The sequence below is a fragment of the Tupaia chinensis genome, unplaced genomic scaffold (genome assembly GCF_000334495.1).
Source record: "Tupaia chinensis unplaced genomic scaffold, TupChi_1.0 Scaffold144145_1, whole genome shotgun sequence".
Taxonomy (NCBI): domain Eukaryota; kingdom Metazoa; phylum Chordata; class Mammalia; order Scandentia; family Tupaiidae; genus Tupaia; species Tupaia belangeri.
This window is the reverse complement of record NW_006204000.1, coordinates 8,711-21,866: the sequence shown is the minus strand read 5'-3', so window position 1 is coordinate 21,866 and position 13,156 is coordinate 8,711. Positions and strand designations below refer to the sequence as shown.

Sequence of the window (13,156 nt, the reverse complement as noted above, 5' to 3'; positions counted from 1 at the left end):
GAGCAGACTCTCTACTCATCCCAGGATTTGGCTACCGTGCAACTTGATGAAAAAGGCAGGTGGATTGGTGGGGAGCTATTGTAAGGAACATGATAGCCATGCACTTGGAGAGCTAGTCACTATAATAAATTAAAGTATGACTGCTGTTTATGAAAAGGAAAAAAGAAAAACTTCTCTACCTCCCAGAGAAACTTGTTGCCATCATGAACACTAACCCTAAATAGCATCTATTAACACTTCATAAATACCAGGCATCGTGCTATGCATTTTACATATGTTACTTTATTGAATCTGTGCTGTGCAATATGGTAGCTGCTAACCAGAGGTGACGATTTAAATTTAAATGAATTAAAATGAAAAATTCAGTTCAGTCTCACCAAACATTTCAAGTGCTCGACAGACACATGTGGTTATGCTGGTGGTTACTGTCCCAGACAGAGCAGATTACAGAACATGGCCATCATCACAGAGAGTTCTATTAGACAGCACTGTAAATCCTTACAATATTCTATGAGGTAGGTGCCATCACCATTCCCATTTTACACATAAAAGCAGTGAAGTACAGAGAGGTTAAGGAACTTGCCCAAGTCCTAAGTGGTAGAGTTGGGATCTGAATTCAGACTTCAGTGTCTCCCCTTCTCAAAACAAAACAAAAAGCAAGGAACTGATAATTAAAGCTGAGTTGTATGAAAAAGGAATATCAACTCCTTGAGGAGGCCTTCCCTAAGCACCTAGTCCAAAGATACCTCTACGCCACCCCCACCCAGCCCAGTCACTCTCTATCACATCACCTGCTAAGGACAGAACTGTGTCTTCCAAAATTCATATGTTGAAGCCCTAACCCCCAGTGTCACTGAATCTGCAGACAGAACTATTAGAATATAGTTAAGGGAGGTCATAACGGTGGGGTTCCAAGCCAATATGATTATTGATCTTATAAGAAGAGCTCTCCCTCTCCCCTCTGTCCCTCTCCCTCCTCTTCCTCTGTCTACTTTTCCTCTCATCCCTCACCCCACTAGCAGGCACATTGAGAAAAGGTCATATGAGCACAGAGAGAGGGCAGTGGCAAGAAGAGAACAACTATTCTGGCGCCCTGATCTCTGACTTCTAGACTTCAGAACTGTGAGCAAATGAATTTCTGTTGTTTAAGCCGCCCCAAGTATGGTCTTTTGTTATGGCAGCCCAGGCTAACTAATACATTACCCTTGTTTAATTTCTGTAGAGCACTCATTCCTGTGTGGAATTATCTTACTGGTGTGTCTTACTACATTATTGTTAGTGCCCCCAACTTGACTCTGAGGTCCATGAGGGCAAGAATTTGGTGTGTTTTGTCCACTGTTGTACCCAGTACATAGCTGGTGTTACGTAAATACCCGCTGAATTAATGAAATGAAATTTCCTCTCCTCCCAGTGTTACAAGCTAAATAGTTTACAACTTGGCCACTGGAACTGATGAAGAATCTAAAACACTGTGATTCTTAAAATTAAGGTCACAGCCAAATGTCCTAGTGTCAGGATGGTTATTATATGCGACTTCTCTGCTATAAGAACACTGAAAATGAAGAAAAAGAAATCAAAGGTTAATCTTCAAAATGAATTATGGAGGGATTCTTCACATAGGAAAAGACTTTTAAACTAATTTACAGATTAAATGATTTTTAGGATTCTTTAATATCAGTGTTTCTCTGTTTTAGAACACTGTGTCAGAATCATCTGTGTTTGTGTCTAGGTGTGCCTCTCTGTGTGTCAGTGTGCTACCCGTGTGTGCCTGTGGGTGTGTCTGTGTGTATCTGTGCATGTGTCTTTGAGAAAGGGATGGTTAAACATGCAGAATCCAGGCCCATCCCCAACCCCGAATTGGGCAGAATCTTGCGGGGGCTGGGCTCAGGATTCTGTGTTAACAAGCTCACCAGGGGCCAGGCAGTGGTGCCACAGAATCCCAACTGATCTCACATGGGTTTGTGTCCTGGGACACCCACTCCTCCACCCTCAAGCATGCTGGATGCATGAAGGCATTCCCATGAGCTGGGCCAGCTGAGAGGTGATGGATCATGATGTATGTACCCTGATGGAGGGGCTTGTCTCTCCCTTTTTAAACTAACTTACACAAAAACAAAACAAAACAAAACAGAAACAAGCTCACTAATGTTTGAAACCGATTGTTCCCAATAGTGAGCTTCCATAATGGGATTTGAAGGGTGTTTTCAATTCATCAGCATTTGAACTAGATTTCAGTATTTTGAGGAACACATCTGAAGAACTCAGCCATGAGCATACATTGAATGTCTCCTATTCATTGCCATTGCACTAGGCCCTGCGGATGAGGCAGGTAGGATGCGCAAATCACTTACTGCCCATAAAAGGCACAGCTTTATAAGGACTAACTCCTGAAAAAAAGGTGTGTAAGGGTAAGTGTGGGATTATAGGCACACCTTAGTGCTTGGGAGTCTGATTCTGACATCTCCCAAGTTATCTTTGCCTACTTCCTAAAATACCAAGGGTAGGCTGGTAGTATATACAGATAGGTATATCATAATGACTCTGGAATTGGACTACATTTGAATTCTGACTCTGTTGTTTATTCGCTGTCTGACTTTGATCAACTTTCTTAATCCAACTTCTCTGAGCCAGAGGGCTTTAATGAGAATATGCATGGAAGTAGTACTCCAGCACATAAAAGAACCCCCTCTCCACCAACATGTAGCTATATTTTGTCCCTTCTAAGAGTTGGCCTCTGGGAACACAATTGAAACCTTTGAAACCTATTCTTTTTTTGGAGAGGTTTTTGCTATAGGGCACATGCGCTTGCCAGAAAGACAGAGAGAGACAGAGAGACAGAAAGTGAGAAATCACCCTCCAAGGGGGGATGGCCATGCTGCAATCCCTTCTCCTTCATTCTCCTCTCAGGATCTTGGGCATGCACGCACACGCACCCGGCATGAGTTTAAGCCGCCAGGTCCGGTACTTGAACCATGGACAACTACATGAGTGTCCAGCGACATAGCCATTACGCCATCTGCTGGTCCCTTGAATCCTATTCTTAAAGGCATTAATGCTTCAAGGGCACAGACTACAACATGGTGATAGGATAGTAGTTCATTTAAAATTATTCGATAATGGAGGCCAGCAGGTGGCATGGAGGTGAAGGCAGCTAGATTCCATATGGCTGACTGCACAGTTTGAAAAGCACACTGAGTGTGTGTGCATGCGTGCCCAAAATCCCAAGAGGAGAATGGAGGAGAACGGATCATGACCATCACCCCTGGGAGGGGATTTCTCACTTTCCTTCATTCTATCTCTCTCTGGTGAGCATACATGTCCCATAGCAAATTAAATATATATAGACATATATAGAGAGATATTAGGTTATTGGAAAAGTCATGATGCATTTTTGGATTAAAAAAAAACAGAAAAAAAATACATCATGATTTTTCTGGCAACTGTGTGTGTGTGTGTGTGTGTGTGTGTGTGTGTGTGTTTGTATCAGAGAATATGTGTTTGGTTTCAGTTTGAGTGGCTTCAGTGCTATTTAAATTTATTTTAACTGAACCATGGAGCAAAAGAAAGTTAATACTTAGATATGGTTCAGGGTTGAGCGAGCTAATGTGGTTTGTTTTTGTTCGAGATTCATGGTTCCATTTGACTCAGTCTTTGGGCAGAGCTTGCATTGCCTTTGGTCCCTACTTCTCACCTCCCTGACTGCAACGCTTTCTTTCCAGACGCTACCACTGCCTAATTACTCTTCCTAAAACTCTTTCTTTTTTAAAGATTTATTTATTTAATTTTTATTTATTCATTCATTTATTTTAATTTGACCGGAGAGAAAGACACACACACACACACACAGAGGGAAAGTGAGAAAGCAAGCCACCAGGTCTGGGACTCTAACCGTGATCGACCATGTGGGAGTGTCCAATGCCTTAACCACCATATCACCTGCTGGCTCCCTAAAGCACTTTTTAAACCAGAAGACAAGAAATCTTCAAAAAGTTCATGGAAAATAAATATAATAAAAACCCCAATACTTGGATTTCCAAAACTTTTTTGCACCAAAATAAACTTATACTTTAATTACACTTTTCTAACAATTTTTTGAAATCCTGTTGCATGTCATTCACTTCATCGAAACCCTTCCATGGCCACCCATTACCTTGAGGGAAAAGTGTCCAAATTCCCCAGTCTGCTGCAATCTGGCCACAAAATGAAGTCCATACTTCTATCAGGCTGGAGTTCTCAGAAGCCCCAAACTAGCCATGCTGGTACTTATTCTAAACCTTTGCATAGATTTTTTCCCCTACATGGAAGCGTTGCCTTCTCTTCTCTGCCTGTCCTAGTCTCTCCCACTGCTCAAAGCTTCAACAGCACCTTCTTCTAAGACTCCAGGATCTATTTGTTAGCTTTTTCCCTAGACCCCCACCACCTCCGGCAGTCTATTCCTCTTAGTTTTGCACTTTGCAAGTGTAAATCATTCAGTTACTCATTTAATCCACAATGTACTGAGAGCCTACTCAAGTGCTGAGTACTGTGCTGGGTGCTAAAGCTACAACCAAGGACAAGGCTAGTATAATGTCTCTGTCAAAACTGTGACTACTTAAGGGCAAGGGTCATCCCTTATGTATTTTTGTGTCTCCCACACTGCCTAGCAGAGGGGTAGAAATCTTAATGGTCATCAATACATACTTGGTCAATGAGTAACTGAGTGCAAAGACTGATCACTGCGTTGATCATGAGATTGATTAGGCAATATGGACTGTCACCTCCTTGCGCTCAATTTGCTGGGTGGGCCTAGAAAAACAAATCACCTCTGTGTGTCACAGTCTCTACTTAACAAAGTGCGGGGCAACAGATCTTGGATAAGGCAGGAGGGAATCCTTCTGTTCTTCAAGAGAGGCCTGGAACAGTTCACTAATTCTTGGTGGACAGGCAGTGACAATGATAAGGGCAGCCTCTACGTATATCTCTCTTACTGCATGTGTTCTATATATCCATTTAAGTTCCCTTCCCTATAATCACCCTAATAAATTTAGTTCCTAAAGAGCAAAACTGTGTCTTACTGATACCTATTTTTTCATAAAAGTTTCTGGCACATAGTAAGAGCTCAATAAAAGTTTGTCCAAGAGAGAAATTAGCAGAAGTAAGCCATTACTTTTCACTTATTACCTACTGAAGCAGTTCACAAACCACTGCATTTCCTTTTCATCTTTCCTGTTAGATTACACACTAACAACCAGTGACACTGACTTGACCTCTCCAAAGATAAGTGAGTAGATGAAAACTGAAATACTCAGAAAGGCAGCTGCTGATGAGCTGTGTCCTAGAGAAAGCCATCTCTCTATATAAATCGAAATGGAATAATCCATGTTTGGTATTGAAGCCTCATCACCCCTGACGTCAGAGAACGTCTGTGGGGTCCACAGGACAGTAGAAATTCTGTTTCTGTAGCACTGTACAAATGACTGCTGATGTTTTTGTTCCCACTTTTTTTCTTGGCCTCCTTTCCAGGAAATGGACTGGAGGAGCTGGCAATTGATTAAAAATAGTCTTTGTGTGAGGAAAACAAATACACATTTGGCAATATTTAAGTCTCTGGGCCTCAGAATGCCTGTTGCTAGCTATATTTAGGCCTTGTGTTTAGGTCTCTTTGGTTCTGGCTGGAAAAAAACCCAGGTCAAGGGAAAATGTTTCCTTGTATTGTGAGACCATTCTCTTTTTAGTCTCATGGCCTCCGTTTATGACCTGGTAGAACTCTTTCTTGATGGGAGCTAAACAATTCCTTTCCCACTGGCTTTGCCCTTGGAATCTTAGCACTACAGACTTGGGAAAGGGCTTTGGGAGATGCCTAGGGCTGGTCTCCAGGCACCAGGTTGGTGAAAGTCATTTCAAGGCTTGAAGAGCAGTGTTTCCATGACACTTCCTAATTACCTAGTCCGTTTTTTTATTTTCCTGGTGAAAGGGAGTTCTTTTTGTTCCTTTTCAATAAATATCCCTCCCTTTTCAGCAGCTCTTACTTTACTCTTGCCCAGACATGTGCTAGGGCCAGGATAGAGATAAGATTAAGCCCATTCTCTTTACTCTTAGGGAGTCCATCATTTAGCACAGTTCCTCATAAATTCTTTAGAGCATTGAAGACAATACTGTAATGGTATAACTTGCTTTAAGAAAGTTAAAAAAGTGAATTATTATGAAGTTCAGGTTGACAGGAAGATAAATTGGGCTTGAGCCATCGCTTTCAAAAACAAATCAAGGGGCCGGCAAGTGGCGTGGTGGTTAAAGGCGCTGGACTCCCACAGGGCTGACCACGGTTCAAGTCTTGGACCTGCTTTCTCTCTCACTTTCCCTCTCTCTCTAGCTCTCTCTGATAAAACTGGAAAATAATAATGATAATAATAATAAATAAAGTTAAATAATTATTTTTTAAAAATCAAACAAAATTCACCCAAGGATCAATTAGCTAAATTGAATTTAAAGTAGAGTTTTGTGAATTCAAACCTTTTTTTTTTTTTAAGGTTTTTGCCATAGGGTGTATGTGAGCTCCAGAGAGAGACAGAGAGAGGAAAAGTGAGAAATCACCCTCGCAGAGGGGATGGCCACACGGTAATCCCTTCTCCTCCATTCTGTTCTTGGGGTTTTGGGCATGCAGGTCCATGTGCCCAGTATGATTTTCTTTTTTCTTGCTGACAATGAACATGTTTACTTGTTTAAAAAAAATTACAATTTTAAATACTGTTCACAAATTAAATTCACATCACCAGTCGATGACTTAATGGTTACATCGCTGGACTCCCACGTAGTTGACCGTGGTTTGAGGCCTGGACTAATGGCTTAAAACTCATGCTGGGCACCCAAGTGTGTGTGCCCAAGATCCCTAGAGAATGGAAGAGAAGGGATTGTGGCGTGGCCCTCTCCTGGAAGGGTGATTTTTCACTTTCTGTCTCTCTGGCAAACACACACGCCCTATAGCAAAAAATCTCTCTCTGTGCAAGTGTGTCTGCTTCGTTGATCAGCTGCCCATCGATTAGGAATCTGATCTGCCTCACTGACAAACTCTGTTGTTCACAATAGGCTTTCATTAGTTTACTAAGCGGTGTATGCCTCTTAATCTTTTTGGAGGTTTTTTTTTTTTTTCTATAGGGTGTGTGCACTTGCTGGTGAGACAGAGAGACAGAAAGCAATAAATCACCCCCCCCGGGGGGGGATGGCCATGCCACAGTTCCTTCTCCTCCTCTCTCCTCTTAGGATTTTGGACACACATGCACATACCTCTGATGTGAGTTTTAAGTCACCGGGTCTGGGAACAGTGGTCAACTATGTGGGAGTTCAACAACGTAACCATTATGTCATCTGTTGCTCCCACCTCTTAATCTTAAACTGCACCACAGAACCATCCTGCCCCGCCACCTTCAAATGAATATGATTGTTGTTCTCAGTCTTGACTCGTTCATTGGGCTTTTCATCAGCCATGGCAAGTACAAGAGTCTCCTCAGCTTCTGCCTCACAGAAGAGGTCCCAGGTACCACCTAATGAGTACACAAGCCACAGAAGAAGGAGGCAGTGGGGTCTGCACCCCAGCATGATTTTCAAGTTGCTGGGTCCAGTACTCAAACCACGATAGGTCAGCTGTGTGGAAATCTAGTGCCTTAATGACCACACCACCTGCTGGCCCCCTATATTCAAACCCTTTTCAGAAACACACCCATTGCAGAGAAAAAGTTGTGTCTGCAAGGAATCAGTTCTCAGTCCTCTCAGTGGGCGTCCTGTCTCCTTCTGGCATGTCAAACCCAGTTCTGGCCAGCTCCCAACCTTTGCCCCAGGAGGTGGGAAGTGAGAAGGGAAAGGGGAACAGGCCAGAGGAGAGGGTGGAGGTAAAAAGAGAGGAAGGATAGAGCAGGAGAGGGAAAGATAAGGAGACACAAAAGGAAAGATAACAAAATAACCCCAATTCCACTAGGACCTATTTTATGTTCATTGATCATTTTTGGAAGGCTGGGCTTAGCAAGTATAATTAAAGCCAGCTCTCAATCATCACTGCTGAGGAGGGAAGTTCTTTTTATAAGCGTTAGTTATTATCACAGCAAGAATAATTAGCCCTCCAGATAATCCTTAAACCTCCTTAGAGTCTTTAAGCTTCTCTTTCTCCACTACCAAACCTTTCAGGGAAAGGAGCTGGTGCCAATGAAGAAGGGAAAGGCTAGGGTGAGTTCTCCCCCTCCTCTTCCCTACCTTGGCCCTCAGGTTTTATCTTCATACCAGAGAAACTGGCTTCCATCATAACAAGAGCAAGGAATGTGAGGAGAACGTGGCCACCAGCTGGTACTCTAAATCTAGCTTCATCCAGCCCACTAAGAGGTTCCTCTCTTAGTCCCTGCCTTCCTTGGCCTTCAGCTCTCCTGCACTGAGTCTGGAGAAAATACTTGCATCAACAAGCATTGGCTGACACACCTTTCATGGAGTGGAGTGGGTATTCCAAGCTCCTCATCACCTACTCACTCATTACTGTTAATTCTACCTTCAAAAATCTCTCTTAAAATATTCCCTGTAGGGACTGGGTAGTGGCACAGTAGTAAAACCCAGTGCTCTGTAAGGCTGACCCACAAGGGAAGGTTCTGGGTTTGCATCTGGAGACCTCTCTCTCTGAGTACACCAGACATGTGCATGCCCGTGATCCAGGACTGAGGCTGAGGGTGAATTGCAGCATTGAGAACATGTTGGGTGCTCTCTCTCTATCAGAATAAATAAACTTTAAAAAAACAATTCCCTGCCTTCTATTGTCCTCAATCCATCTTAACCTAGGCTCTATTCTCTGTGGCTTGAACTCTTGTAGGGCCCCCCTAGCTGCCTCCAGCCACTATTTTGTGGGGGCCCCCTGCCTCCCCCCAGCCACTAGTCTATCTTCCATTTCAAGTCATCTTCTGAAGCAGAACTAGCACCAAACTCACCCCTGCCTCAGGGCCTTTGCATTTGCTTGAAATACTTGTTTAAAACCATCTGCTTGGGGACCAGCAGTTAGTGTAACGGTTATGTCGCTGGATTCCCACGTAGTCGACTGCGGTTCAAGTCCTGGACCTGGTGGCTTAAACTCACGCCAGGCGCGTGTGCGTGCGTGCCCAAGATCCCAAGAGGAGAATGGAGGAGAAGGGATTGAGGCATGGTCATCCCCTCTGGGGGGGGTGAGTTCTCGCTTTCTGTCTCTCTGTCTTTCTGGCTAGGTATAGCCAAAACCTCTCAAAAAAAAAAAAAAAAAAGTCTGCTTAAAAAACTCTTTTTCCAGGTATCATGCAGCTCTCTGCACACATGTCACCTCCTCAAGGAGCTTCTCACTGGCTAATCTATCTAACATAGCAGGCACACACACACACAGTAACTATCTATCTACCTCTCCTGCTTCATTTTTCAGAGCTCTGGTCACCACCTGGAATTGTATTATATAGTAGTGTGCTTATTGACTGTGTCCCCTACTAGCATATAAGCTCCATAAGGTCCCAAAAGGAAGAACTTTTGTTTGCTTCTGCATCTTCAGTGTCTAGAACAGGGCCAGGCACAGAGAATGTGCTCAATAGCTATTTGTTTAATGTCAGTGAATTTGGACATAGCCAGAGATGAGTTTGAATCCTACCTCTACCATTTTCCAAGTTCTGTGTGGCATTGGGCTAGTTGTCTTTTTCCTCTGAGCTTCACCCTCCTCATCTCTAAAATGAGGATAATTACATACCTCACAGGTAAGAAGTAAATGAGATCAAGTATGTGAGAGTATCTTAGCGTGATGCCTGGCACAGAGAAGGCAGGCCATGACTGTTGGCTGAAATCTGTGGCCAGAGCAATGTCTTCTAATTTTCTGATCTCTCCCATGTACCCTTCCCCGACCCTCAGCCCTTCTGGTGCCCACTGTGGTCAAACCATTATTGCTGTGCCTGGGGCTCAACACTTACTTGCCACAGTTGTAGAGGTCACAGCAGAAGCAGGTGTTGCCCCGGATGCGAGGTGTGCAGAACCCACGGCTGAGGTGAGGGCAGTTCACCTGAGGGTACACAACAGTGAGGGGATGAGCTGGCACTGGCTGGGAGGCAGGACCCTCTGAGATTGGAAATGTGAGTTAGTGACTGATGGAGACAGTAAGAATGGCTGTGAAATGAACACACCGACACATGAGAGGGAGGGGGTTGGGCAGGGAGCTAGCCGAACTTACGTTTGAGGCAAGTTACTGAGAGGCTTAGGTACAGCCTCAGCCACAGACCTCAGTGCCCCGTCCCTGAAGGGTGGAGATGGAAAGGAGAAGGATGGATGGAAGGACAGACAAAAGAACAAATGGACGGTAGGAAATGAAGAGACAAGGGCAGGGGGAAGCGGGATACAGGAGGAAAGAGGATCAGGTGGGAAGGAAGACAGAGGGGCTGTCACATGCACTCTGAAGTACAATAGTACCTCTCTAGCTGCCTGGGTAAGGTTCCTCATAACCCTCGCAGAAGGAGAATTTTTGGCTGAGGAACTTATGACCTTACACAGGAAAAATAGGGTTAGGGGGACCAGGGTTACAAGTGAACCTATGGAAGTCATTATTAATACTCTTACAGTCACCAAGTTACCACAAGAAAGCTATCATGACAAGAGCGAGAGAACAGCAATGACATTTGACACCTTTCGAGTTCGTAAAAAACATTTTAAAACTAGAAAGTTCATTTCCATTGACCGTCTCTTGTTTGCAAGACATTTTCTGAGCTCTCTCCCCATATACGTTTTGATTTGTTATAGAGAACATATATAGTAAATGTGCACTTTTTTCTATAACGAGTCCTTTATCCAAATGCTCATTGCTTTTCTGATAAGCTGTCAGCACAAACACATTTCTAGACCCCTTCCTATTTCCTCTGAGAACAGCTAGAAAGATGGTGCTTTGCGGTAGAGCCGTAATAAAGGTATTTGGCGCTTCCCTTGGGAGCAGGGCCATGGCTCTGCCTGAGTTCAGGGGCACTGTTCACATTGGATTTTCTGGAAAATGGCTTCCCTTAGAAGTTGTGCCATGCCGTTTTACATCCACTTGCTTTCCCTTTCTCTTCCCAGTCACAAGTTTACCATTTGTCTAACTATTCTCAGGGGGATTGACTTTCAATTTGAGGTTAACAGGGTACCGAATTGTCAGGGTTCTTGGAAGCAGAGGTAGAGTTTCATATGGAAAGAAGCCCTGTGCTGGGGAGAGATGATTGTGAACTGAAATAAAAGCTCTCAGAAAATGACCTGAAGCTGCGCTTTGCCTCACTGCCCATCACCTTTCATTCCGCCTGAGGCACATGGAACACAAGGAGCGCTGTATAGGGCAGGAGAGAGGTATTCATATGTGCCCACTCAAGCATCATTAAGCCAGCCCCTCGAGAGTCCAGGCCTCCCCTGAGTCTCGAGGTGGATCAGGCTTCTCAATTACCCTCACTGGGCCTCTAGACTTCTCTAACATGTGGGACTCAGGCTCTGCCTCCCTAGTCCAGGCCTTGGTGGGGCTCCTACCAGCTAGGCACAGAATCCAGGCAACTGAACCGTCAGCCACAGAGATGGGGGAGGGGCATGCCCTGTGGCCTCTGTACTCTCATCTGTCCCTCTTGGGATCAAAGCCACACATTGAGAGGCTGCTGGCTAGGGCCAGAGGGGCAGCCTGTGGCCACAGAACAAAGTAAATCTGATTAAACCTCATGAGGCTCCAACCTATGACCATGGCCTCATTAGCACTGCGCTCTGACCCACTGAACAAATCAGCCGCAGACACCTGAAAGTACACGATAGGCACACAGAAAGGAGTAAAAGAAAGGGGTTTCAGGCAGAACGGGAGACTTTCCCAGGAGGTAAAGACATGCAGCCTCATTCTGGCTCACCTCCTCAGCTTCTTTCTGGGATGTCTTGGGGACATAGTGGCACCGGTTAGCATAGAGTGGTTTCAGATCCTGGAAAGGGAAACACCAAACCAAAGGGGTTTTGGCTTTGGAAAATAAAACAGCAGGAGCACGGCTTGGTAATAAAAAAAAGCAGGAGCGCGGAGTGGTAAAAAAAAAAAAAAAAAGTGAAAACACACAAGCTTGTGCGCATACACCCTGGACCGGAGGTGGGTGGGATTCATTTTTGCAAGTCGCCCATCTATTGAGTCCGCAAATGTGAGGATCAGACAAAATGCTCTAACTCTTTTCTATTGGACTACTTGGTTAATGAGAAATTAGAAAATTGACAAAGACACAGATTTCTTGACATTTCCTCTCTGGTATTCTCTTATTTCTAGTCTTTGTCTTCTTACAGTCCCCAGGAAACAAGATTCAAAGCTCCAAGTTGTTGTGACATCTCTCTCCCAAACAGAGGGAGTCTAGCTCATACAATGAGGTCTCATTTTTACCTGGGGACAGGACAAGGACAGCTGGCTGACTTGTACTCTCTGCTATCATTTCCTCAGGCTTTTCAAAAGGAACAGCTCAGGAAGCGAGCCCCAGGAAGAGGGATGGCCATTGAGCCTGCTGTAGATTTTAACTCAGCTGGACTATGAGCCATTTTCACTCAAATACACAGATTAGATAAAGCCAGCGAACTTCAAAAATACTGCTAAAGCCCAGAAAACTAATGTGGGGCTCAAGGACAGTTGATTTACCCTGCTGGCTTGGCCAGCTTCCTAGAGGGAGCTCTCAGGCATGGGGTTGGGGTAGAACACATAGACATAAGCCAGGGCTGCCTGCAAGCTTCCAGACAGGGAATCTTGAGCTAAAGATCAGCTGAGTGGTAGTGGGCTCTGCCAAAGGCAGGTTAGGACAGGATAGGCAGTTTATATAAACTGACTTTGGAGGCTTAGCTAATGTACCCAGGCAAAGGGAATTTATCTATTGACTCCCTCCCTTCTCTTCCCACTTTTCTCATCATTTCCAATAATCCTGGGGACTGCTTTTTCCCACACATGTGATTTGGCTTCTCCTGCATTTAGCATCCAAGTTACTCCTGCCTCCTAGCTGGCCACCCCATTACAGACCTAGGACTTTCCATCAACTCCTTCTACATGAACCTCTTGGCTGCTCAATGTTTGGAATGGACATGGCCCTGTTAGCTCGGCATAGCATCAGACTTGAAAGGAATGCGGATTCTCATGTTCACATATGGCAAGATTTCTTTGCTGTGTTTAGGTAAAGACAGAAGTCACTAA

General features: G+C 44.4%; 1 protein-coding gene across 1 annotated transcript in view; it reads right to left on the bottom strand.

Moving 5' to 3' along the window:
* LOC102485012 (transmembrane protein 255A) overlaps nt 1–13,156 on the bottom strand; it is a gene marked incomplete at its 5' end in the record, with an annotated part of 39,003 nt that overhangs the window by 19,338 nt on the left and 6,509 nt on the right. The window contains 3 exons of the mRNA XM_006166000.1: nt 9,927–10,015; nt 10,420–10,491; nt 11,856–11,924. Coding sequence (XP_006166062.1) covers nt 9,927–10,015; nt 10,420–10,491; nt 11,856–11,924 — 230 coding nt within the window. The remainder of the gene's footprint in view (nt 1–9,926; nt 10,016–10,419; nt 10,492–11,855; nt 11,925–13,156) is intronic.